This window comes from Cervus elaphus, chromosome 9 (assembly GCF_910594005.1).
Source record: "Cervus elaphus chromosome 9, mCerEla1.1, whole genome shotgun sequence".
In the NCBI taxonomy this organism is placed as follows: Eukaryota; Metazoa; Chordata; class Mammalia; order Artiodactyla; family Cervidae; genus Cervus; species Cervus elaphus.
In genome coordinates, this window is record NC_057823.1 from 20,337,937 (window position 1) to 20,364,805 (window position 26,869).

At 49.8% G+C, this 26,869-nt stretch overlaps 1 protein-coding gene across 1 annotated transcript in view; it reads left to right on the forward strand.

The window, feature by feature from the left end:
• Positions 1 to 7,392: 7,392 nt before the first annotated feature.
• Positions 7,393 to 26,869, forward strand: part of C3 (complement C3) — a 36,438-nt gene continuing 16,961 nt past the window's right edge. Inside the window, exons 1-21 of the mRNA XM_043911775.1 lie at positions 7,393 to 7,549; positions 8,355 to 8,547; positions 9,733 to 9,895; positions 10,004 to 10,074; positions 11,868 to 11,962; positions 12,066 to 12,148; positions 12,243 to 12,333; positions 12,448 to 12,550; positions 12,681 to 12,807; positions 13,512 to 13,627; positions 13,727 to 13,873; positions 14,810 to 15,019; positions 15,144 to 15,350; positions 16,772 to 16,930; positions 17,480 to 17,609; positions 17,875 to 17,946; positions 18,115 to 18,312; positions 20,549 to 20,660; positions 20,947 to 21,032; positions 25,454 to 25,596; positions 25,694 to 25,906. Coding sequence (XP_043767710.1) covers positions 7,473 to 7,549; positions 8,355 to 8,547; positions 9,733 to 9,895; positions 10,004 to 10,074; positions 11,868 to 11,962; positions 12,066 to 12,148; positions 12,243 to 12,333; positions 12,448 to 12,550; positions 12,681 to 12,807; positions 13,512 to 13,627; positions 13,727 to 13,873; positions 14,810 to 15,019; positions 15,144 to 15,350; positions 16,772 to 16,930; positions 17,480 to 17,609; positions 17,875 to 17,946; positions 18,115 to 18,312; positions 20,549 to 20,660; positions 20,947 to 21,032; positions 25,454 to 25,596; positions 25,694 to 25,906 — 2,796 coding nt within the window. The 5' untranslated portion in view covers positions 7,393 to 7,472. The remainder of the gene's footprint in view (positions 7,550 to 8,354; positions 8,548 to 9,732; positions 9,896 to 10,003; positions 10,075 to 11,867; positions 11,963 to 12,065; positions 12,149 to 12,242; positions 12,334 to 12,447; positions 12,551 to 12,680; positions 12,808 to 13,511; positions 13,628 to 13,726; positions 13,874 to 14,809; positions 15,020 to 15,143; positions 15,351 to 16,771; positions 16,931 to 17,479; positions 17,610 to 17,874; positions 17,947 to 18,114; positions 18,313 to 20,548; positions 20,661 to 20,946; positions 21,033 to 25,453; positions 25,597 to 25,693; positions 25,907 to 26,869) is intronic.

The window sequence follows — 26,869 nt, forward strand, 5'->3', positions numbered from 1 at the left end:
TCAGGTATGGATGTGAGAGTTGGGCTATAAAGAAAGCTGAGCGCTGAATAATTGATGCTTTTGAACTGTGGTGTTGGAGGAGACTCTTGAGAGTCCCTTGGACTGCAAGGAGATCCAACCAGTCAGTCCTAAAGGAAATCAGACCTGAATAATCATTGGAAGGACTGATACTGAAGCTGAAGCTCCAATACTTTGGCCATCTGATGCAAAGAACTGACTCATTTGAAAAGACGCTGATGCTGTGAAAGATTGAAGGCAGGAGGAAAAGGGATGAGATGGTTGGATGGCATCACCGACTCGATGGACATGAGTTTGAGCAAGCTCGGGGAGTTGATGATGGACAGTGGTGCCTAGCATGCTGCAGTCCATAGGGTTGCAAAGAGTCAGACACGACTGAGCGGCTGAACTGAACTGAAATGAGGTGACTCAGGCTGAGTGCTGTGTACCACACCCTAGTCTAAAGCCTCCAGGGTCTTTAACTCTAGAAAAGCTTATGAAGCACAGAAAGACTGTTTAACTTGCCCAAGGTAACACAGCAAAATGTTGGAAGGCTCAAGACTCAAAACATCAGCAGTCTGGTTCCAGAGCTGCCCTTTAGCATGGTACGCACTGCCGGCTCTGCACCCAGACTCTTGCCCCCAAGCCTCTTGACCTTGCCCACATTTGCTGTGCAGCCCGTTAAGTAGCTTAACCTGTCTGTTTCCTTTCTTGTAAAATGGGGACCCCAGAGAGCTGAGTATCACACATCAGGATGGGAATCTGGCTCAGCACAGTGCCTTGCAACACAGCCTGACCATTTGGGAATGTCCCCCAACCTCAAGGAGTGCAGGTTAGAGGTGCACCTGTGCACACATCTGTGCACACCCCTGTGCACACCTGTGGGCAGGCGCCCATGATGCATCTTGCTCTGCCCCACTTCGCCCTTCATCTAGAGCACTCAGAACCTCTGCTGGAGCCCTGAGAAATATTCCTCGGTGGGGACCGCAGGCATGGATGGGCCAGGGGGAGGCAATCAGGCTGGGGTCAAGGCTTTCTGCAAGCGGAAACAGGTCCAGCTAGGGCCCGGATGAATATATATAGCCCAGCCAGACAAAGAAGGAAGTGGGAAGGCATTGCAGGCTGAGGAAATTCTGCAGTAAGGCGATGCCCAGAACAATTTGCAAGTTCCTCTGCAGGTCTGGCGGGAGTCAGGGGGGAGGGCAAGAGCAACTGGCAGAAACCTCAAGGCAGGCAGACGTTCTTGGACTTTATGCTGGGGCCCACGGGAGCCAAGAAGAGTTTAAAGCAATGAGGGACTTGGTTGTCTAGGGATGATGTTTTTATTCTTCGTGTGTGTTAGGACGTATGGCTCTCCCAAGTTGTCCCCTCCCTAATCCCCACAGCCTGGGACTACGTCCCCTTACATGTCAAGAGACACTTTCCAGGTGTGATTCAATTAAACATGTTAGAATGAGGAATGATTCTGGATTGTTCAGATGGATGCGTTGTTGTTACAAGAGTCCTTGTAAGGGGGGGGGGGCACTTTGCAGGTGGTTCAGATGGTCAAGAATCTGCATGCAATATAGGAGACCCAGGTACAATTCCTGGGTCAGGAATATCCCCTGGAGAAGGAAATGGCAACCTGCTCCAGTAATCTTGCCTGAAGAGTCCCATGGACTGAGGAGCCTAGTGGGCTATAGTCCATGGGGTCGCAAAGAAATGGACACAACTCAGTGACTAAAACTAGGAGGGTCAGGATCAATGAATGAGGTGTGGTGGTGGAAAGTGATGTGGGGTGTTTTGTTTGGTTGAGTTTTATTTTGTTTTGGTTTTTAGCTGTGCCAGGTCTTACTTGCAGCATGCAGGATCTTCAATTTTTGTTGCAGCATGTGGGATCTTTAGTTATGGCAGTCGGGATTTTTCATTTGTTCCCTGTGGGATCTAGTTCCCCAACCAGAGATGGAACTCAGGCCCCCTGCATTTGGAGCACAGAGTCTTAGCCAGTGGGCTGCTGAGAAGTCCCTAGAGTCATGCATTTTGAAGATGGAAGAAGCCATGAGCCAAGGAGTGCAGGCAGCCCATAGAAGCCAGAATAGCCCTGGTACAGATTCTCCCCTAGAACTTCCAGAAGAAACACAGCCCTCCTGACACCTCAATTTCAGACTTCAGCCCTCCAGAACTGTAGGATAATAAGCACATTGTTTCAAGCCACCAGAACTGTGATCATCTGTTACAGCAGCAATCAGAAACTCTGGAGCCCACCTCCCTGCTTCAAATCTCAGCTGCTACCAGCTAGAGGCTCTTAACCAAGTGGCCAAAGCCCTCAGTTTCTTTATCTGTAAAATGGGGATAGTAATAGCACTTAATGGGCTTGCCTGGTGGCTCAGTGATAAAGAATCCACTTGCCAATGCAGGGGACTTGAGTTCGATACCTGGGTCGGGAAGATCCCCTGGAGAAGGAACTGGAAACTCACTCCAAAATTTTGCCTGAGAAATCCTATGGACAGAGGAGCCTGGTGAGCTACATGGGGTCGCAAAAGCGTCAGACACGACCGAGCAACTAAACAACAATAGCACCTGAGGCATTCAGAATAAACAAGATGTGCAAAGTTAAGATGCATAAAATCAATAAGATGCTGCCACTGAGAGGTTCACAGTCACTAGCATACATTCCGATATTACACATCATAATTTTGTAGAAGGAATGCAAAGGTGTGTTTTAGAAAAAAGTCCCCAGGGACTTCTCTGGTGGTTCAGTGGTTAAGACTCCATACTTGCAGTTTGAGGGGCGCAGGTTCAATCCCTGGTCAGAAAACTAAGATCCCACATGCTGTACCATGAGTCCAAAGGAAAAAAAAATCCCCAGTTGCTATGTACTAGATGACCTGGAAGAGGTGAGTTTATAGCAAGGAGGCCAGGGACCACAGGGGTGGAAAGAAGGATGGATGGGGAGAGACAACCAAGGGGTCCCAGGGAGGATTACAGGGGATGAGGAAGAGGGAACTCTGGCTTGGAGGCCTGGAGGGGCTGTCACTGAAATAAGGCAAGAGAGAGGGGAAGCAGGTGTTAGTAAAAATAAAAATACAGTTCATTACATCCTGCATGCACCAAGTGCCCGGCGCCTGTCTGAGCACTAGCTTGCCTGATGATATGTGCTGTCACCCAAAACTCAGAGGGAAGTTCAGTAGCTGCAATGTCTAATTTAAAGATGAGCAACAGAGGCTGAGAGAAAGCAAAGCTGGAGTCAAAAGTTTTGGCTTGGAATTCCCTGGTGGTCCAGTGGTTAGGACTCCACCGTCACTGCTGATGGCCTGGGTTCGATCCCTGGTTGGGGAACTAAGATCCTTCAAGCTGAGTGGCACGTTCAAGGGAAAAAAAAAACAAAACACCCCTGGCCCCTGCATCCCCCAAGGTAGAGGGTTCCTACTGTCTCTGCTTGCATATGCATGAGTAGGTGGGGGAAAGGAGCCAGAGGGCAAATGGATGGGTTCCATCAGATCAAGGTTAACCCAAGTTAATGAGTAACAAGTAGGGGAGAAGGGGGAGCCTGGTGGGGGAGGTGGAGGTGGGGCCAGGCTCTGGGTCCTGGAGAGAAATTCCCAGAAAGCAGTGTAGCACCCATCCTGGAATGGGCGGGAGTGAAGGGTGAGGAAGATGGATGTCCGCTGCTCCCAGATGTGGCCACGCCTGTGTGGGGAAAGGGTGGGGTTGGGGTGCAGCCAGGAGATAACAATACTAAGGCAAATGAAGGGGACTGAAGGGGAGAGGGGCACCTGGGCTCCCGTCACTTAGAAATCACGCCCGTTTCTGCCCCCCCCTTCTATTTGCATCCTAGCTAGGGTTGCCAGACAAAATACAAGATGCCCAGTTAAATCTGTATTTCAGATAAATAACAAATATTTTGGGTTTCTCTGGTGGCTCAGTGGCACGGGATCCACCTGCCAATGCAAATGACTTAGGTTCAATCCCTGATTCAAGAAGATCCCCTGGAGAAGGAAATGGCAACTCACTCCAGGATTCTTGCCAGGGAAATGCCATGGACAGAAGGCCCTGGTGGGCTACAATCCATGGCGTTGCAAAAGAGTTGGGCACAACTTAGGGACTAAACAACAACAAGCAAACATATTCTGTTGGTGTAAGAGTCTCCTAGAGGGGCATCCCTGATGGTCCAGTGGTTAAGACTCTGGGCTTCCAGTGCAGGGGTTTCTGGGTTTGTTCCCTGGTCAGGAAACTAAGATCCTGCAAGATGTATGGCATGGCCAAAAAAAGAAAAAAATCTCCTAGATATTCCACTTAGAACCTGCCCAGGCAGCCTCGCTCCCCCTGGGTCCACACCAAGAGTGCCTCCTTCTCTTTCTCCCCTGTTGGCTTATCTTTCCCATCATCCCCCTCCCAAACTTCTGGATGCAAATATCCATTCCCCTGAAAAAAGCCTGGAAGAATTCCTCTGGTTTCCTTCCCTCCCAGGAGACCTTGGTTCATTTTCACCTCCATCCCTTCGGTCACCTCCTTGATGTCATGGGTAGGACCCTTCTCAGACCTCCATCGCTGTGGGCATGAGCCTTCCCTCCAAGCCCAGGACTTCAAGGCATCTGTGTGTACTCAGTCGCTCGGTGTCCGACTCTTTGCTACGCCATGGACTGTAGCCCACCAGGCTCCCCTGTCCATGGGATTCTTCAGGCAAGAATACTGGAGTGGGTAGCCATGCCCTCCTCTAGGGGATCTTCCCAACCCAGGAATCAAACTTGTGTCTCTCACAGCATCTGGGTTTTCTTAATTGTCAAAACAGCAGGAACTGGGACTTCCCTGGCAGTCCAGTGGTTAAGACTGCGCTTCAAATGCAGGGGGGCAGTTTCGATCCCTGGTCAGGGGAACTAAGATCCCACCTGCCTGCTGCACGGTGTGACCAAAATAAAAAATAAAAAACAAAGCCGCAGGAACTGCCATCAACCCCATTGTTCAGATGGACTAACTGAGGCTCTGAGGGAGGGGCAGGCAACCTCACAGGGAGAGCGAGGTCAGCAGGAATTCCTTTTCAAATTCTTGATTTCTTGACAAATCACAGAGCCCTAAGGCTTAAGCCTATAACGGAACCAGGAAACCCGGTGAATATTTTGGCCAGTGGACAGGAGAGAAAGATAAAGAAAGTATTGGGGAGTGGAGGATCCTGGCAGGTGGCCACATCTCAGTTTCAGAAGTTGAACCCCAGTTCTGTAGAGTAAGCAAGTGTTTGCCTCCCCCTCCTCCTCCTCCTCTTCCAAAGAAAGCATGTTGCAATCAGATCAGACAGAGGCCAAGTTTGTTGTTTCTCCACGCCTCCCCTTACTCGGGACACGGGGGCATGGCCGGGAAAAGAGCATGGTTTACAGGAAATCAGAGTGAGGTCCCTGTTAACCCCTTCAAGGAGGCTTTGGAAAACAACCCTCTGGGCTTCTGAATCCTCCATCTCTTCAGGGCTCTAGATCCCCCATCCTCCCTACATCTGGCTTCACATTCCCCCCATCCCCCAGAGGCTCAATTTACAAGCAAATTAAATTGACACTGAGGCAAAAATCCAGTTTGGACGATGTGGCCTTAAGTGGGGCAGTGGGCTGGGGGCGGGGTGGAAATGAGGAAATTGGCAATTTTGTGCAAGACTGGTGAATATGCAAATCAATATAACTATGGAGGGGAATTTAGCGATATCTAGCAAGGTTACTGTTAACACACAGCCTTTGATCAGAATTATCTTTTCTCATTGTAGTAAGAACCCTTTGAAGTTGCTTGCCGTTATAACCCCTTTATACGAGGAAACTGAGGCTCAAGTGGTTATCAGTAATTTCCCCAAGGTTTACCAGTTAATAATCATGAGAACTGGGCAATAACTGGGCAAGAACTGGGCAATAATGCAGATTATCTCTGCAGGGAGCATGGTTTTATAACAATAGGAAGTCTGTCTGTCCATCAGTAGATGACTGGTTACTTTCACAGCCTGTAAGAACAAGGAAGCTCTCTGTGCTCTGATAATGAAACAATCTCTATGGTATATTGTTTATGAAAAAGCAAGGTGTAACCCAGGGAGACCAGGAAGAAGAGTCTGTAGAGTTTTCTGATATTTGTTTTTGAAACGTGTGAATGTTCGTAAATGTATAATATACCTCTGGAGAGAAACATGAGACTTGGTTACATGGTCATGTCTGAGACCCTGCTGCTGCTGCTAAGTCACTTCAGTCGTGTCCGGCTCTGTGCGACCCCATCCCTGGGATTCTCCAGGCAAGAACACTGCAGTGGGTTGCCATTTCCTTCTCCAATGCATAAAAGTGAACAGCGAAAGTGAAGTCGCTCAGTCGTGTCCGACTCGTAGTGACCCCATGGACTGCGGCCTACCAGGCTCCTCCGTCCATGGGATTTTCCAGGCAAGAGTACTGGAGTGGGGTGCCATTGCCTTCTCCGGTCTGAGACTGTGGTGGCTACCAACAAGAGCAGGAGGAAGATTACCTTTTGGATATTGAACCATATTACCAATTCATATGCAACAAGTTAAATACAATTTTTAATAATAATAATATCCTAAGAGGATGTTTTTAAATTTATTTTTTAATTGGAGGATAATTGCTTTACAATGTTGTGTTGGTTTCTGCCATACATAAACATGAATCAGTCATAGGTATACACATGTCCCATCCCTCTTGAACCTCCCTCCCTTAAGAAGGTGTTGATGTAACACAAAAGCTAGCCATGGGACTTTCCCCAATTATGACTTTTTAAAACCACATAGCCACTCAGGCCTCTTGACGAGAGTAGGTGGAGGGAATTCCAGGCTCTCCTTGCCGTAGAAAACATTCTCACTTGGATAGTGAACTCCTACATATACTTCAAAGCCCAGTTGAAATGTCCCCTCCTCCAAGAAACCTTCCCTGACCCTCCAAGAAGCTGAGTCTTTCTCCACTGGAGAAAACACTCCGTGGGACTAGGAGCATTGATGCTGGAGTCTGTCCCTGGCCCCCAGCCCCATGCCAACATGGAAGATTCTGGAAGTGGGACATGAGATGCTAGCACAGAGATAGACTCAAAGGAAGAGTCTGGTGAATAAATGCATGATTAAAAGTAGTCAGAGGGCCAGGTCCAGATATCTGGATTTGGGGGCAAGGGGTGGCTCTCGGCCCTCTGCTTTCATCTACTACCAAGTGGATGTAACAGGGAAAGGTCCCTGATCACCAGCTGGCCATGACCCCGAGGGAGGCCTGGGCAGGAGGCTGTTGTGTCCCTGTAGCTGAAGAACATGGCCCCGGGTCATTTATGCCAGGCGTGCTGGCCCTACAGATTGAAAAACTTAGGAAACAGTATTGAGAAATCTGGGGCAGTCCCAGGGAGGGGGAAGGCCTCGGGGAGTGAGGGCTGGTAGGAGGAGGGAGGAAGGCAGGAGCCAGATAAAAGGCAGCCTCCAGCAACCTCAGCTCACTCCCCCCCTGCCCTCTCCCTCCGTCCCTCCGTCCCTCCACTGCCCCAGCACCATGCAGCCCACCTCAGGTCCCAGCCTGCTGCTGCTGCTGCTTCTAGCCAGTCTCCCCATGGCCCTGGGGAGCCCCATGTGAGTAGTCACAGCCTGACCCCCAAAAAAGGCCGCTTCAGAGATGGGAGTATGCATTTGTGGTAAGCAGCCCTGCATGTGTAGGGCGTGTGTGCAGTGATGAGTGATTCTGCAGGAGAGGTGATTTGGCGTCCTGGACATTTGACCATCATAGATTCTGGGAGTTTGCAGTTTCAGGTTTTAAGGGTCTAGAGATTTCTTATGGGTGTATGTGACTGAGGGCGTGGATCTGGGTCTGGGGTGCCACAGGTTTAGGGAGAAGTTTGGGATGTTCTGGGCTGCCCTGGTGGCTCAGCAGGTAAGGAATCCTGCAATGCAGGAGACACAGGAGACACGGGTTCGATCCCTGGGTTGGGAAGATCCCCTGGAGGAGGGCACCGGCAACCCACTCCGGTGTTCTCGTCTGGAGAATCCCATGAACAGAGGAGCCTGGCCGGCTACAGTCTAGAGGGTAGCAAAGCGTCGGACACGACTGAAGCCATTTAGCACACAGCGCATGTGGTGTTCCGGGGTTGGGTGTTTAGAGATTTGGGGTGTTTAAAGATTTCGGGATTAGAGCTCCTGGAATAAGTGTGTTCAGTGGTGAGTTTGGAAGTCTAGAGTCTTGGAAGAGTTGGCACCTCTGATTTTGATGTTCAGGAGTTGATGGGATGTGAAGCACCGCCCCGCTTCCCCCCAGCTATCTGCCGGGTCACCGGATACCCTGTGAGACCAGGGACTGGGGCAGAGCGCTCACCCTGGGGAAGGGCTGGCATCTCGGGCTTCCGGGGATGACAGCTCCACGCCCCATTCTCCCCTCCGGCAGGTATTCCATGATCACCCCCAACATCCTGCGTCTGGAGAGTGAGGAGACGGTGGTGCTGGAGGCCCACGGAGGACAAGGGAATATTCCGGTCTCGGTCACCGTCCACGACTTCCCGGCCAAGAAACAAGTGCTGTCAAACGAAAACACCCAGCTGAACAACGACAATGGCTACCTGGCCACCGTCACTATCAAGGTGGGCGCGCCAGGGAGCCCAGTCCTGCGGATGCCGCCCCAGTTCTAAGAGTCCTCCACCCGGCTGAGCCCCTGCTCCCTCTCTGAGCCCCGCCCCTTCGGAGTCTCCCCCTCCCCTATCTGAGCCCTCCCTTTTCTGAGCCCCTCCCACTGCTTCATCCCGTGCTTTCTCAGAGCTTCTTTTTTATTTTAAATTAATTAACTTATTTTAATTGGAGCACAATTACTTTACAATATTGTGATGGCTTTTTGCCATACATCAACATGAATCGGCCACAGGTCCCCGCATCCACTTTGGTCCCCACCCTATCCCTCTGCTACTGCTGCTGCTAAGACGCTTCAGCCGTGTTCGACTCTGTGCGACCCCATAGACGGCAGCCCACCAGGGTCCCCCCTCCCTGGGATTCTGCAGGCAAGAACACTGGAGTGGGTTGCCATTTCCTTCTCCAATGCATGAAAGTGAAAAGTGAAAGTGAAGTTGCTCAGTCGTGTCCAACTCTTAGCGACCCCATGGACTGCAGCCTACCAGGCTCCTCCGTCCATGGGATTGTCCAGGCAAGAGGACTGGAGTGGGTTGCCATTGCCTTCTCCGCCCTATCCCTCTGGGTTGTCCCAAAGCACTGGCTTTGGGTTCCCGGCTTTAAAAAAAAAAACAAAAAACTTTTAATTTATACTGGAGCATAATTGATTAGCAATGTTGCAGTAATTTCAGGTGTACAGTCAAGTGATTCAGTGATACATATACATGTATCTGTTCTTTTTCAAATTCTTGCCCCATTAGGCTGTTACATAATATTGAGCAGAGGTCCCTGTGCTATACAGTAGACCCCTAATCTCTCTCAAGCCCGCCTCCTTCCAAGCCCTGGGATCTCTGGGTCCTTTCCCATTTCTGACCCCCGTCCCTCCAAGCCCCTCCCCCTCCAAGCCCTCCTCTTCTTTCAGAGGCCCTTCCATCTGAGTCTTCTCTTTGAGTCCCCTTCCCCTTCTGAGCCCTCCCTCCTCTGAGTCGCCAGTCTTACTCCCCCTTCCCATCCCTCCCTCTGACCCCCACCCCCTCTCTTACCCTTCCCCTATCTCAGTACCCCGTTACTCCCCAAATCTGGGCAAACCAGAATTGATGGGCAGGCTGTGTTGTGAAGAGGGGCAGGTGGAGCAGGCCCCTAAAGATCTCTTGGTTCATGCCCAGATCCCGGCCAGCAAAGAGTTAAAATCAGACAAGGGGCATAAGTTCGTGACTGTCCTCGCGACCTTCGGGGATGTTGCGGTGGAGAAGGTGGTGCTGATCAGCCTTCAGAGCGGGTACCTCTTCATCCAGACAGACAAGACCATCTACACCCCAGGCTCCACGGGTAAGGGGCGGGGAGGGGTGGCTGGAGAAGGCGGGGTGGGGGCGGGGCAGGGCCAGGGGAGGGGCGGAGTCTCACCCAACGCTCTCTTTCTCTCCCACCGCCTCTCAGTCCTCTATCGGGTCTTCACTGTCGACCACAAGCTGCTGCCCGTGGGCCAGACGGTTATCGTCAGCATCGAGGTACCAGCCAACCGGGGCCCCAGACCTACCCGGGGCTGAGACTCCGGGAGAGACAAAGAGATCGAGACAGAGAAAGAGCCACCCGCGGAGACCCAAAGTCAGAGAGGCATATGGAGAGGTCGGGAGAGGGGGCGGGCACCCAGGGTGACTACGTGGGGCGAAGCTTGCTTGCGCCTGTGGATTCTAGCTCCAGATAGACGCCCGGTCACTGTGTGACTCTGGACAGGTCACTTCACCTTTCCGAGTCTGTTTCTTCATCCGAAGAGTGGGATGGTGACGGACACTAATTCTCTAGTGCCGCCAGAGGGCGCTCGTGAGCACTTGAGTCAGGCCCTGCCCCCTTCTCTGCCCCCAGCCCTCCAGGGCTCCCACTTGCCTGAGAACACAATTTCAAGTCCTCCTGCAGCCCACAAGACTCTGCAAGACCTACCCCCTCCCCTCCCTGCCCTCGCTTCTTCCCTCTCTTCTGCTCGGCTCACTCTGCTCCAGCAACACACCAGTCTCCTCGGGCACAGCCCTGCCCCAGGCCCTTTGCATGCACTATTCCCCCTACCCAGAAAACCCTTTTCCTGGAAATTTCCACACAGACCGCTCCCTCACCTCCTTCAAGTCTTTGTTCCAGTGTCCAAGTTTTACAGTGAGATCTCCCTGAGTGCCCTGTAAAATTGCAACACCCCCTCTCCTTCTGGCATCTTGTAAATTGGCTCTATACATTTTATTAATTGCACCTTCCCCTAACCTCCACTGAACATAAATTCCAAATGGAGGGGAAGGGATTTTCTGTTGACAGCAGGCTTGGCGGGTAGTAGGATAAATAAAAGCTTACTGGAAGGAGGGAGGGAAGGCGAGGGGACCATACATGTAGAGGAAGGGGGAGAGAGGGGAGGAAGACTGGGGCATGTCCTCCTCTGGGGATCTTCTTGAGTATTTACTGAGATTACACACAGCTAACAAGGCCCAGGTCCTGAAGGCTGTGAGCTGGCTTTAGAGATTTTGGGGTCTACAGGGAACAAGACACACATCTCCCCTAAAGGCACAGTGTTCAGCTCCCAGCAAATGTCACCCCGTACCAACAGAAGCATTTTATCCACAGTGACCCCAATTTCCAAGAGAAGCCAGAAAACCAGATTTCTATGTGATGTCTCCTGATGTTTAACTATTGGCAATGCATGAAATTGTATGTGTATGAGGTCGAGCCGTGCAACATTGCTGTGTCAGAAAGGCAAATGTGGGCAGTTATGTGTGGTGTATGTATGTGCTAATCAAATGCTTAGCATGGGGTCCTCCATCACCATAGAAAGACACATGCTAGTTATTATCATTTTTAACATTTATTTGTTAGGTTGTGTCGCGTCTTAACTGCGCCATGTGGAATCTAGTTCCATGACCAGGGATCAAACGTGTGATCCCTGCATTGGAAGCGTGGAGTCTTAGCCACTGGACCACCACCAGGGAAGTCCCAAATGCTAGTTATTATTTGTTTTTGGAGAGACACTGGTCATCATCAGCTCTTGCCTATATTAACATGTCCCAAACCAGTGACATAGGAGAAATAATTATCTTTTTCTAGATATGCGCATTGAGCACAGAGAGGCTAAGTAACTTGCCCAAGGTCACACAGCTTGTAATGGGCTCAGTGGGGATTTGAACCCAAGCTGACTGGCTCGGAGGCACGTTCTTCACCACTGACCCTGAGGACCTAACACAGAGAGAATGTCCAGACACAGACAAGGAGGGGAGAGCCAAGAGGCAAAGCCTCATCTCTGAAGGGCCATTTCTCCGTGTCCCCCCAGACCCCCGACGGCATCCCCGTCAAGCGGGACTCCCAGTCTTCTCACAACCAATTTGGCATCTTGGCCTTGTCTTGGAATATTCCAGAGCTGGTGAAGTATGTCAGGCCTTCCCGGAGGGGGTTTGGGGCTCCCCTACCCCAGGAGAGGGAGTGGGGGGCTGCCAGGTCTGCCCAGATCACCAGCCTGCCCTCCCCACAGCATGGGGGTCTGGAAGATCAAAGCCCACTATGAAGACTCTCCGCAGCAGGTCTTCTCCGCTGACTTTGAGGTGAAGGAATATGGTAAGAGGACCAGGGAGCTGGGGTTGGGGGGATGGGGGGATGCATCAGGCTGGGCCCAGTGCTGGGCCCCCACCAACATGATCTGTCCCCCCAGTGCTTCCCAGTTTTGAGGTCCAACTAGAGCCTGAAGAGAAGTTCTACTACATTGATGACCCAGATGGCCTGAAGATCAACATCATTGCCAGGTGAGGGGCAGGGGGAGGGGCCAAGTGGGGGGAGGGGCTCAAGCGAGGCCAAAGCCAGTTTGGAGGAAGACTCATCTGCAGAGGCAAGAATCTGAGACTGTCCCTGCATCGTAGGTTCTTGTATGGGGAGCACGTGGACGGAACAGCTTTCGTCATCTTTGGGGTCCAGGATGGTGACAGGAGAATTTCATTGACTCACTCCCTCACCCGTGTTCCGGTACCTAACAGAGGCCCTGTCTGGTCTCCTCCACTCTGAACACCCTTCCTGTCTCCTGTCGCCTGAGCCCACCCCCCGGGCCCTCCCCCGAGGTCCCCCGTCCGCCATGAACCCTTACTGTCTCCCCTAGATCAACGATGGTAATGGGGAAGCCATACTGAGACGTCAGGTTTTGCTGAATGGAGTACAGCCCTCCCGAGCTGATGCCCTGGTGGGCAAGTCCATATATGTGTCCGCCACCGTCATCTTGCAATCAGGTGAGGCCCAGTCTGGGGGCAGAGGCCTGGAATGAAAGGGGGATCCAGTCTGAGGGGGGAGGTCCAGTCGGAGGGAGGAAACACAGAATGAAGCAGGTATCCAGTCTGAGGAGGGAGGTCCAGTCTGAGGGGGGAGACTCAGAAAGAAGTGGGGGAATCCAGTCTGAAGGGGGAGGTGCAGTCTGAGGGGGGAAGGCCAAGAATGAAGGGGGCAGGATCCAGTCTGACAAGGGAGGTCTCGTCTGAGAGAGGAAGCCCAGAATGAAGGGCGGTGGGGGTTCCAGGCTGGCAGGGGAGGTCTAGTCTGAGAGAGGAGGCCCCAGAATGGTGAGCAGGGGTCAAGTCTGGCAGGGGAGGGCCAGTCTGAAGGAGGAGGCCCAGAATGAAGGAGGGGTCCAGTCTGGCAGGGGAGGTCCAGTCTGAGGGAGGAAGTGCAGAATGAAGGAGGGGTCCAGTCTGGCAGGGGAGGTCCAGTCTGAGGGAGGAGGCCCAGAATGAAGGAAGGGTCCAGTCTGACAGGGAAGAGCCAGTGCAAGAAGGGAGACTCATTCTGAGGGCGGATGTTCAGAATGAAGCTGGAATCAGGTCGATGGGATACAGTCCAAGGACAGAGGCCCAGTACGAAGGCAGAGTGCAATCTGACAGGGGAAGCCTGGTCCTGAGGGGTGGCCCAGGAGCCCTCCCTCACGGCTGGCCCCCCTCAGGCAGCGACATGGTGGAGGCGGAGCGCACCGGGATCCCCATTGTGACTTCCCCCTACCAGATCCATTTCACCAAGACCCCCAAGTTCTTCAAACCTGCCATGCCCTTCGACCTCATGGTGAGACCCTGGGCAGGACTGCACCCCTCGACTCTGCTCCTGAGCATGGTCACACTTCTGGGTCTGCCTGAACGCCCCCACCTGCCCCTGTACCCACAGGTGTACGTGACGAACCCCGACGGCTCCCCCGCCCGCCACATCCCCGTGGTGACCCAAGGCAGCAACGTGCAGTCCTTGACCCAGGATGACGGTGTGGCCAAGCTAAGCATCAACACACAGAACAAACGGGATCCCCTGACCATCACCGTGAGTTCTGGGCCAGCCTCAGGGGCCTTAATTTTGTAGAGTGGGGGTCCTAACCTGTGTACAAAAGGATCCCGTCCTGGGCATAGAGTGGGATCCTTTCATTTGCATAAAGGGATGTGCCATCCACAGAGATGTTTTCATTTGCAAAGAAGGGCTCTTTTTATGTTTTCATTTATTTGATTGCAGTAGAATTGACTTACAATGTTGTGTTAATGTCCGCTGTACAGCAAAGTGATTCAGTTAGACATATGCATATTTACATTCTTTTTCATGCTTGTTTCATGGTTTATCACAGGATATTGAATAGAGTTCCCTGTGCTCTACTGTGGGGCCTTGTTTATCCATTCTATATATAATAGTTTGCATACATAGATGTGTTCTCATCTGCACAGTAGGGTCCTGCCTTCTAGATGTCTTCTGCCCAGGTGTCTTTTTATTTTAAATTATTTATTTATTCATTTTTGGTGGCACTGGGTCTTCATTGCTGTTTGCCAATTTTCTCTAGTTGTGGTGCTTGGATTTCTCATTGAGGTGGCTTATCTTTGTTGCAGACCACAGGCTCTAGGGTGCATAGGCTCAATAGTTGTGACACACAGGCTTAGTTGCTCCACTAATCTTGCTTAGTTGCTCCACTAAGATTGCGCGTGTAATCTTCCCGGACCAGGGATCGAACCCATGTTCCCTGAACTGGTAGGCAGATTCTTATCCACCATGCTATCAAGGAAGTCCCTGCCTAGACATCTTATATGGACACTTGTGATAGCATTGGGCCCACCTGGATCATTCAGTCTCCTCCCCATCTCCTTAAGATCCTTAACCTAATCTCATCTGCAAAGTCTTTCTCCTCACATAAAATACCCTGGTCTCAGGGGTATGGATTTAGATGTGTCTGGGGAGCGTGGGTGGGCATCATGGCGTCCATCTTTCCCTGACTAGGTACGCACAAAGAAGGACAATATCCCCGAGGAGCGACAGGCCACCAAGACCATGCAGGCCCTACCCTACAACACCCAGGGGAACTCCAATAACTACCTGCACCTCTCTGTGCCCCGCATGGAGCTCAAGCCTGGGGAGACTCTCAACGTCAACTTCCACCTGCGCACAGACCCTGGCCAGCAAGCCAAGATCCGCTACTATACCTACATGGTCCGTGGCTTTCTAGAACTCCTAGCATCCCTGGGAGCTCTCATCCATCCCAGATTCCCCCCTCCCCACTCCCACCCATTCTCCCACTCACCTTCCTGATCCTTATACCGAACCGTCCTCCCAGATCATGAACAAGGGGAAGCTGTTGAAGGTGGGACGCCAGGACCGAGAGCCTGGCCAGGACCTGGTCGTGTTGCCCTTGACCATCACATCGGACTTCATTCCTTCCTTCCGCCTGGTGGCCTACTACACGCTGATTAATGCCAACGGCCAGAGGGAGGTGGTGGCCGACTCCGTGTGGGTGGATGTCAAGGACTCGTGTATGGGCACGGTGAGCTCCCTGGCACCTCTCTGTGCCCAGCTGGGGACCCTCCGCCTGGCTGTCCCTCTCCCCTTCTTGTGCCTCTGGCTCTGTCTCTCTCCAACCTCTTGAGTCCATGCCTCTTCCCCATTTCAGAGTTCCTGCCTCTCTTCCTTTTCCATCTCATTCTTTCTTCCATCTCTTTCAGCCTCAGCTTCTTCATCTTTTTTTTCGTGATATGGACCATTTTTTAAAGTCTTTATTGAATTTGTTACAACATTGCTTCTGTTTTATGCTTTCGGTTTTCTGGCTGGGAGGCAGGTGGGATCTTAGTGCCCCAACCAGGGATCGAACCTGTACTCCCTGAATTGGAAGGCGAAGTCCTAACCACTGAAACGCCAGGGAAGTTCCCTTAGTAGCTTCTTTTTCTTCCAGTTTTATTGATATATAATTTACACACAGCACTAAGTTTAAGGTGTAGAACATAATGATTTAACTTAGGTACATCATAAGTGATCACCACAATAAGTTGAGTGAATATTGATCATGTCATAGAGATATGAGATTAAAGAAGTAGAAAAAAAACAAATCTTTCCCCTTGTGGTGAGAATTCAGGGTTTCCTCTAACGACCTTCCTATATGATGGCACAGCAGGGTTAATTACATATATTTATTATGTTGTACATTACACCCCTGGTACTTATAACTGAAAGTTTGTTTTTAACCACTTTCACTCAATTCCCCCTCCCTTTACCACACATCTGATCTCTTTTTCTATGAGTATGTTTGTTTGAAGTATAACTGACCTATGGTGGTGGTTACTTGCTAAGTCATGTCCGACTCTTTGCAACCCCACGGACTGTAGTCCGCCAGGCTCCTCTGTCCATGAGATTTGCCAGGCAAGAATACTGGAGTGGGTTGTCATTTCCTTCTCCAGGGGATCTTCCTGACCCAGGGATCAAACCTGGCTCTCCTGCATTGCAGGCGGATTCTTTACGGACTGAGCTACAGGGAAGTACCTAACTGACCTATGCCACTATGTCAGTTCCTGGTGTACGACATTTCTACAATCCAAATATCAATATGTGAAAAAGAAAAAAAAAAAAACAAATACCAATATGTGATTCGATATTTCTGTGGGTTTCAAAATGCTCACCATGATGAGTCCTGTTAGTAACCACGTGTCACCATACAAAGATCCTATGCGGTTATTGACTATCTTCCTCACCCTGTGTATTTGATCCCTATGACTCATTTATTTCGTGAGTGGAGGCTTGCACTCAGCATCTCTCTTGCCCCTGGTTTTCTCTCTTTTCTTGATTTTCTGCCTGATGCCAGTTTGGCTTGCTTCTTCCCCTCCCCTTTCAGTCCAGCTCAAGACCTCCTCTGTCTTGGGCTTCTTGGGGTCTTACAGGGCTGACTTCCCCCTCCAATCTGCTCCCCTCCCATAGCTGGTGGTGAAAAGTGGTGGGAAAGAAGAGAAGCACCATCGACCCGGGCAACAGATCACCCTGAAGATCGAGGCTGACCAGGGGGCCCGAGTGGGGCTGGTGGCCGTGGACAAGGGCGTGTTTGTGCTGAATAAGAAGAACAAATTGACCCAGAGTAAGGTATGCCCCAGAGTCACTGAGGTTGGTTCAGAGATGGCATTGGGGTGAGGTGGGAATGATGCTTGTTGTCGTCAGTCACTCAGTCCTGTCCAACTCTTTTTCAACTCCATGGACTGTAGCCCACCAGGCTTCTCTGTCCATGGCATTTCCCAGGCAAGAATACTGGAGTGGGTTGCCATTTCCTTCTCCAGGGGACCTTCCCCACCCAGGGATGGGACCTGTGTCTCCTGCATTGGCAGGCAGATTCTTTACCACTGAGCCACCTGGGAATGGTGCTGGAGAGGAGCAGATGGGTTGAGCATAGAGGTCCGAATGGATGTAGACACGGGGATGGGTGGAAGTCAAGTCAAGGATGAGAATGTGGGTGGACAAAGGTCCACGTTGGAGATGGTGCTGGGAAAGGACGCAGTCCAGAGCCCAACTCTGGATTGTCCATCGTGACCTGCCGGCTGGGGGAGCAGGATAAGGATGGATGGGGTGGGGCTGGATGGACAAGTTGGCGAGAGGGTGGCGGCACTTCTGACCCTCCGCCTCCACCCCACCCCGCAGATCTGGGACGTGGTGGAGAAAGCGGACATTGGCTGCACCCCAGGCAGTGGAAGAGACTATGCCGGCGTCTTCACCGATGCAGGACTCGCCCTCAAGACCAGCCAGGGCCTGGAGACCAAGCAGAGGGCAGGTGAGGACGCAGGGAGGGGCAGGGCAGGCGAGGAGCAGGGCCTCTATCCCCCAGATACTGAGAACTGGCTAAGGGCAGGGCTCTGGGGTGCAGGGCGGGGTGTTGAAGTCCCGACGCCACTACCATCTCGCAAATCACTTCTTTCTGAGCCTCGGTATGGGCCGCAATAGCACTCCAGCATCACGGCGAGGGTAGGGGTGGGGAGGAAACCAAGGACACATTGTAGGTGCCTAACCCATCTGGTTCCCCTTCCACCTGCCTTTAGATCCGCTGTGCCCGCAACCAGCCGTCCGCCGGCGCCGCTCGGTGCAGCTCATGGAGAAGAGGATGGATAAAGGTGTGCGCCCTCCGCTGGTCCCCACCCATTCTGGATCCCAGCTAGAGAGGGAAGGGGAGGGTCTGACCGTGGGGAAGTTCTCCCTGGGGCTGTGTCCTGAGCGCCTGCTGCTTCGAGGCCGCAGCTGAGGGCGCGCGGGACGTGGGGGGGAAACCTGTGTTCCCACAGTGGGTCAGTACAGCGGCGATCTGCGCAAGTGCTGTGAAGACGGCATGCGGGACAACCCCATGAAGTTCCCGTGCCAGCGCCGGGCCCAGTTCATCCTGCAGGGCGACGCGTGCGTCAAGGCCTTCCTGGACTGCTGCAAGTACATCACTCAGCTGCGGCAACAGCACAGCCGCGACAGCACCCTGGAGCTGGCCAGGAGTGAGTCCTGTGGCGGGGCGGGCGGGCCTGTCCGAGGTGGGAGGGAGGGGTCCAGTCCTAGGACCTGGTCCTAGTCGCAGGCGGAAGAAAGTGCCTGTCTGAGGGATGAAGGACCTAGTCTAGTGGAGAAGACTCCTTACCTGAGGGCAAGGAAATTTCCTGCCTGGGTGGATTGGCCTGGCCCTGGCCCCAGACACTCTGAAGTTTGACTTTACCAGTGCCCAGGACTCACATGGTCTGAGGGAACGTTCTAGAAGATAGAGCTGGTCACACTAGTTGCCAGTAGGAAGACCTGAGATGGGTTCTAAGCTTGCCTTTACCAAAGAAAACTAATTCATGTTGCCTTCTTAAGAGAGCTGCTCAACCTTTGCCCAATCAATGTTCGATCATTCATTCATTCATTCGGTTTTGGATAGACATGTACACAGTCAAAACTCTACATCTCAGGCCACATCAATCTTAGGCAAAGCCAGGGCTTCTCTTAGAAGCCCCCTTTAAGCAAAATCAGAATGGTCTCACCACAAAGTGGCCTTTACAGAACTGACAAGTCTCCACTGCCATCTGTTGAGAGACAGAGGAGCCCGGTGTGGCCTGATCCCACCATTATTCAGTTTTTAAAATTTTTGATTATGCCATGTGGCATGCAGAATCTTAGTTCCCTGACTAGGGATTGAAACTGTGCCCCCTGCAGTGGAACTTCAGGACCTTAACCACTGGACCACCAGGGAAGTTCCTCTCCTTTTCTCTTTATGTTTTTTAAAAACATCTTTTGATATGTCTTAATTAGAGGACTTCTGTGCTGCAATGGGCTTTGTTGAAACTGAATTATCTGCAGACACCTCTCAAAAGCAGCCATTGCCAAAGTCAAATATTTCTGAATTCCTTTAGCTGGAACACTAGCTACCCCTTCAACCCTCTACCCCGCCAAAAACATAATGATTCCCAACATACATGAGCACAGAATTCTACCTTCAGTCTCTTTGCAAATTATAATGACTAGGCATGCTACTCTCTGCCCCAGTGACCCAAGACTTTTCCTTCACCAAGAAGCAATTTAGACAATGTGTGTATGATTTACACACACATGGATGACTCCCCCGCCCCCCAGCATTTTCTCATTTCTTTAGCCAACTGGGGGTGATACAGAGGGTTGATTAAGAGTTAGTATCCCAAAGGCACTCTGATAGATTATTCCAGAGTATTGGGCTTCCCTTGTGGCTCAGCTGGTAAAGAATCTGCCTACAATGCGGGAGACCTGGGTTTAATCCCTGGGTTGGGAAGATCCCCTGGAGAAGGGAAGGGCTACCCACTCCAGTATTCTGGCCAGGAGAATTCCATGGACTGTGTAGTCCATGGGGTCGCAAAGAGTTCGACACGACTGAGCGACTTTCACTTTCTTCACTTTTATGTGTGTTTTTAAGTATCTATGGAATTCCACCTACTTTGTGGTTAGGCAGAAAAGTGGAAGTGTTAATCACTAAGAGTCTGACTCTTTGTGACTCAATGGCTGTAGCCCACCAGGTTCCTCTGTCTATGGGATTTCCCAGGCAAGAATACTGGAGTGGGTAGCCATTTCCTCCTCCAGGGGATCTTCCCAAACCAGGGATCGAACCTGTAACTCCTGCATTGACAGGCAGATTCTTTACCATCTGAACCACCAGGGAAGCCCCAAAACCAAATTAAAATATGTTCATCATTTTTTGAGGAAAGCCCAGCCAGGATTGAACTCTATTCTAGCCAACTTTGTGTACTTGCTGATGGGGTCAAGATGACTTTTAAAGGCCACTGTCTCTTTGGCAATCTCCATCAAGTCCGGGGAATCTCTCAGCTAGCCTCATTGTTTTCAGGATAGATTAACCATCACATGGCTAACATAACGCAGCAGGCATGGGCCAATGATGCTTTTAGAGGCTCATTCATGCAAACGTTTTCATTCCCTTGAAAATCAAAGAAGGGGGGAAAAAAATCAACCCGATGCAGTGTGGCTTATTTTCACCTTTATACCTTTATACCAACCTGGTTGTAAAATATGACTTTTAATATTTTTTTTAATGGAGAAAGGAGCCTCTAAAAGGGGCAAATGTGCCTAGGATCCCTGGAAGTGATCATGTGACCTTGGGTGTGTCCATGCTAGGAATCCCTTCAGGGGATTATAAAGATAAATATCTAAAAGGGACCGTGGAGGGAGCAGGAGGGGGGAATTCAGTCTGTTTTAACCCCCCACCCCCACCCACAGGTGACCTGGATGATGAAATAATCCCAGAGGAAGACATCATTTCCCGAAGTCAATTCCCCGAGAGCTGGTTGTGGACCATCATTGAGGACTTTAAACAAGCAGACAAAAATGGGTAAGGCTGGGATGTCCCCACTTCAACCTATCCCCAGGCCAGCTTCTACGATCACCCCAGATTGGACACTGCATTTGCATGCACCTCAAACCCCCTTCTTTTGTGGAATCATGGTGGAAGCACACAGCCCAACCTAGAAAAATCGAGTTGGGGCTACCTAAATGTACCCACCTCCAGCCCCCTTCCAACCCTGTCCCTTGGGGCCCCTCCCTACCTGCTCTCCCCCTGCGCCCTGCTAGAAGTCTTCTCCTAATGCCCCCCCCCGCCCCAATTCTCCCTGGACCAGAATCTCCACGAAGCTCACGAACGTGTTTTTGAAAGACTCCATCACCACCTGGGAGATTCTGGCCGTGAGCTTGTCGGACAAGAAAGGTGAGAGAGGATGGTGGTCCGGTCCTCAGAGGCCGGGACCCCAGATCCCCCGAGCATTTTCTCATTCCATCCTGACAGATCTTTGTTTCCTGGTGGCTAACACTTTGCCCTGGTTACTAGAGAGGGATTAGAGTGCAGAATGTGAGTGACATTGTGATTTGGTAAATAGACTTTATTTTTAGTGCAGTTTTAGTTCAGAGCACGGAGAAGGCAATGGCACCCCACTCCAGTACTCTTGCCTGGAAAATCCCATGGACGGAGGAGCCTGGTAGGCTGCAGTCCATGGGGTTGCTGAGCGTCGGACACGACTAAGCGACTTAACTTTCACTTTTCACTTTTCACTTTCATGCATTGGAGAAGGAGATGGCAACCCACTCCAGTGTTCTTGCCTGGAGAATCCCAGGGACGGCTGAGCCTGGTGGGCTGCCATCTATGGGGTCGCACAAAGTTGGACACAACTGAAGTGACTTAGCAGCAGTAGCAACAGCAGTTCAGAGCAAAATTAAGAGGATGGTGCAGAGACTTCCTATGTACCATTTCCCCCACCACATCCACAGCCTCCCTCAGCATCAACATTGTAACAGTTGATGGACACATCATTATCTTTGCTAGTTCTTAGCTGATATTAGGGCTCACTCTCCGTGTCATATGTTTCTGTGGGTTTGGACAAATGTATAAAAACACACAGGCTTCCCAGGTGGTGCAGTGGTAAAGAATCTGCCTGCCAAGGCACCAGATGCAAGAAAGGCAGGTTCGACCCCTGGATCAGGAAGATCCTCTGGAGTAAGAAATGGCAACTCACTCCAATATTCTTGTCTGGAAAATTTCATGGATGGGCTACAGTCCATGGGGTCATAAAGATTTGGACACGCCTGAGTGAGCACACACATGCATAAAGACGTATATCCACCATATCATATAGAATTATTTGCGATATGATATATTATTCTATAATATCACATAGAATAATTTGCCACAAGAACTTGGTAGGGGTGATATTGCCATGGTAGTGAGTAAGGCAATTAAGAAAAAAATAAAAGAGGAAGCGGGATGAAGTGAGTGATCGAAACATCAGTGGGTAGGCTATGAAACACAACAAAAAGGTATATGCATCCCCTCCCCCCGCCACTGCCACCAAGGGCTGCGTGTGAGACCCTGACAAACCCTAGTCAAGTATGAATGATTTAGAGCTGGTCTGGGAGTGGGGCAAGGAAAGTGAGGCACTGACTTTGAATGCAAAATTAAGTGGGTGCCAAAAAACTCGGTCATCAAGATAAATTGTATTTCCATGCAATAGTTTTTTAAAAAATCAAAATGAATGCCAAAAAAAAAAAAAAAACACCTGTGATGTACAAAATACTCAGATTCTAAATAAAGACCAGCACTGTGTTGAGCCCTGTTGGAGCTTGAGGCCAAAGGAAAGATGTTTCATATACATATTTTCTGTCCATTTTAAAGGTTATTTTTTTCCCCAGAGCATTAAAGTAGTTGAAAAACTATTAAAAACAGTAAAACAAAACAAAACAAAACAAAAAGATGTATTAAAACTCACAGCATTTAGTGTATTTCATTTATACCACACCCAGTTACTCTAGTATAAGTTTATTTAGTTATAATTTATCATAAGTTATACTTCAGTGTCATTTTACTTTCCTGGCTTCAAAACTTTTAAAATCTGCTTCTTTGCTTGTCTTGCTTTTCATGAAAGGAATTGTGATTTTCTGATAATTTCTCTTGAACAAGTGATGATGGCAGATGAAATCATATATGCAAGGCACATAGTTTTCCTTCTGCCTGGGACTCCAAAGTCACTCAGCACAGTTCTAGTTTGGGGTCCCCATCCCTGTTTCAAATCAGGGCATCTTCATATTTGCCTGTTGTACATTTCTGTATACCAAGGTTCTGTTTGAGGTTTCCTTTACCTAAAAATGTTCCTGCAGCTTGAAAAAAAAAAAGTTAAAAACTACCATTAGACCCTTGCCCCCTAAGCGTGTTCCCTGGACTAGTTGCAATCTGGTAAAGGAGCTTTACCTGGGAGTTTGTTAGACATTCAGTATCTTTTTTTTTTTTTTAACTTTTTTATTTTATATTGAAGTATAGCCGATGAACGGTGTTGTGATAGTTTCAGGTGGGCAGTGAAGAGACTCAGCCATACATATCCATGTATCCATTCTCCCCCAAACTCCCCTCCCATCCAGACTGCCACAAAACATTGAACAGACTTCCCTGTGCTATACAGTAGGTCCTTATTTGTCGTCCATTTAAAATATAGCAGTGTGTATAAGACATTTAGGCTTCCTTTATGGCTCAGTAAGTAAAGAATCTGCCTGCAATGCAGGAGACCTGGGTTTGACCCCTGGGTTGGGAAGATCTCCTGGAGAAGGAAATGGCAACCCATTCCAGTATTCTTGCCTGGAGAATCCCATGGACAGAGGAGCCTGGCAGGCTACAATCCATGGGGTCGCAAGAGTTGGACATGACTTAGTGACTAAACCATCACCATAAGACATTCAGAAATCTTGTACTCCTGACCTGCTGAGTCAGACATGTATTTTGTTACATGATTCCTGGGAGATCTGTATGGCCATGAATGTTAGGAAACGTCTTCCCTCCACCAGCATTTCTCAACCTCCTCATTGATGTGATTCTGGGCTGGGTCACTCTATGTGGCAGGAGACTGTCCTGTACGATAGAAGATGTTGATAATCTTCATGGTCTCTATCTGCTAGATTCCAGGAGCAACCCATTCTCCTAGTTGTGCCATTCAAAATGTCCCAGGGGAGCTGTGCAGAATCCCTGTGGTTTTTACATCTTGCCTGTGACATCTTTTTAATATCATTAACTCATTGAATGCTCACAACTACCCTATGAGATTACCATGAATGAGAACACTGAAGCCAGGGAAAGAAGGTGACTTTTCCAGGGTCACCAATGAATGAAAATTTTAGGAATCCAAGCTTCAAAATAAACATTGTAGCCTTGTAACCAATAGAATGGGGCTTCCTGGGTGGTGCTAGTGGTAAAGAACCCACCTGCCAATGTAGGAGACATAAGAGATGCGGGTTCAATCCCTGGGTCATGAAGATCCCCTGGAGGAGGAAATGGCTTCCCACTCCAGTATTCTTGCCTGGAGAATCCCACAGACAGAGGAGCCTGGTGGGCTACAGTCCAGAGTGTTGCAAAGAGTCAGACACAACTGAAGCAACTTAGCATGCATGCAACCAATAGAACTTGAAAATTTTAGTCTTAAGAGATCTTGTGGGGTAAAGAAAGAGTATCGTTAAAAGTGGGGCACTTCCCAAGCCCAAGTCCCTGAGTCCAAATCCCACATCTTTCTCTGGGCAGCTGTGTGGCCTTAATCAAGTTACTCAGCCTCTTTATGCTTATCCATAAAATGGGCACAACCGAAAGAGTAACTATTCAAAGTGTTGGGATTTTATAATAGTTATAATAGTGCCGGCCACGTTGTACATGTTCAATGAGTGTAAAGTATTATTTTTATTATTGGAGTTGAGCATATTTTAGGGGTCAAAGAGTAACTGCCTTTTGGAGATGTATAGACGCCTCCTTAAATGACACAGATCAGGTATCAGAAGTCAATTCTTTTTTAAAAGATATTTCTTTTTATTTATTTATTTGACTGCACTGGCTTTTAACTGTGTCATATGAGATCTAGTTCCTTGACCAGGGATCAAAACTGGGCCCCCTGAATTGGAAACCCAGAGTCTCAGCCACTGGACCACCAGGGAAGTCCCTTTTTTAAAAATTGAATTATGGTTGATTCACAGTGTTGTGTTAGTTTCTGGCTTAGTCATTTCTTTCTAAGAGATTTTCTTTTTGTCTACACCATGCGACTTGCAGGATCTTAGTTCCCTGACCAGGGACCAAAACCCCCCAGCCCCCAACCCCTGCCACGATGTTACATCCATGTATGAGTGCTTAGTGGCTCAGTCATGTCCAACTCTGAGACCCCACGGACTGTAGCCAGCCAGGCTCCTCTGTCCACAGGATTTCCCAGGCAAGAATCCTGGAGTGGGTTGCCATTCCCTTCTCCAAGGGAATCTTCCTGACCCAGAGTTCGAACCCAGGTCTCCTGTGTTGCAGGCAGATTCTTTACTATCTGAGCCACCAGGAAAGCCCCCGTATTATGTCTATGGGCTTCTGCAAAGACCTGGGGATAGCTCCCGCGGTCAAGTGTAAGCATTGAGACGTTGGTAGGGGCAAGAATTCGGACCCAGTCCACCCTGCCCAGTCCCCTAACCCGTATTATGTCTATGGGCTTCTGCAAAGACCTTGGGATAGCTCCCGCGGTCAAGTGTAAGCACTGAGACGGTGGTAGGGGTGAGAATTCGGACCCAGTCCACCCTGCCCAGTCCCCTAACCCCACTCCTGACACTCTGTTCTGTTTCCACTCCGGGCAGGGATCTGTGTGGCTGACCCCTATGAGGTCACTGTGATGCAAGATTTCTTTATCGACCTGCGTCTCCCCTATTCGGTGGTGCGCAACGAGCAAGTGGAGATCCGAGCGGTCCTCTACAACTACCGGGAGGCGGAAAATCTCAAGGCGCGTCCCTGGTGCAACAGAGGCATGGAGGGTGCGGGGACTTGAGGGAGCGAGTCTGTGGCATGTTCTCCCGACCCATCCTCTCTCTCCCTGGCAGGTGAGGGTGGAATTGCTCTACAATCCAGCCTTCTGTAGCCTGGCCACCGCCAAGAAGCGCCACCAGCAGACTCTAGTGATCCCAGCCAGGTCCTCGCTGGCGGTGCCTTACGTCATTGTGCCCCTGAAGGTCGGCCTCCACGAGGTGGAGGTCAAGGCTGCCGTCTACAACCACTTCATCAGTGATGGTGTCAAGAAGACCCTGAAGGTCGTGGTGAGTCCTTGGGGTACCTGTTGCCCCTTGTCCTTCAGGAGAGGCTCCTGTTCGCCCTGTGCTGTCAACCCAACTTGGAGACCCAGGCCCACCATAGGAGATTCAGGAGCTCTGGAAGTTTGGAAGGAGGGCCAGGATTAGGGTAAGGCAAGTGAGGCGTTATTCTTGAGCACAGAATTTTTAGCAGACACCCGAAAACTCAGAGATCAATAATATTTTTTCATTAAAACATTTTAATATCAAATATGACATCTTGTAACATTTTAGCACAGGCGTTTTCTTCTGACTTTAAAAATCTTGGGGGCAGTTCCCTGGTGGTCCGGTGACTAGGACTCAGTATTTTCACTGCTGTGGCCCTGGGTTTGATCCCTGGTCTTGGAACTAAGATATCATAAGCCACACAGCTCAGCCAAATAAATCAATAAATTTAAAAATCTTGAGAAAATATATTTCACAGAGCAAATATTGCAAAGGAATAATATACAATTGCAAGAATTAGGACATTTCTTCTTTACCTATGATTCTTACCCTTAAAATATGCACTGACACCCAACAAAAAAGAAGACCCATGGGAAAAAAAAACTCAACCCAGAAAAAAAGAACTATGCATTAACAGTCATATTTCTGTTACTGTTTCCTATAGTGTTGAACATTTTCAAATATAATAGACAAAATCATCAACCAAAATGAAAGGATTTTAGCACCTTTCATGAATATTTTAAAGCAAAACATAAGATCATAAACAAGATCAAAAATATTTTAATGCAATATTTAAGAAATCAAAATTCATTCCAAAAACTCCTGCAATATACAAAATACCAAATTTTAGAGACAAATTTGATGGTGTCAAACCATGTCATATTGACGCCCAAAGCAAAAGAAAACTGAGTTGGGCCTGTGTATATTTTTTATTGGTCATTTTTTCCCAAAAAGCATTACAGTAGTTGAAAAAATATTGAAACA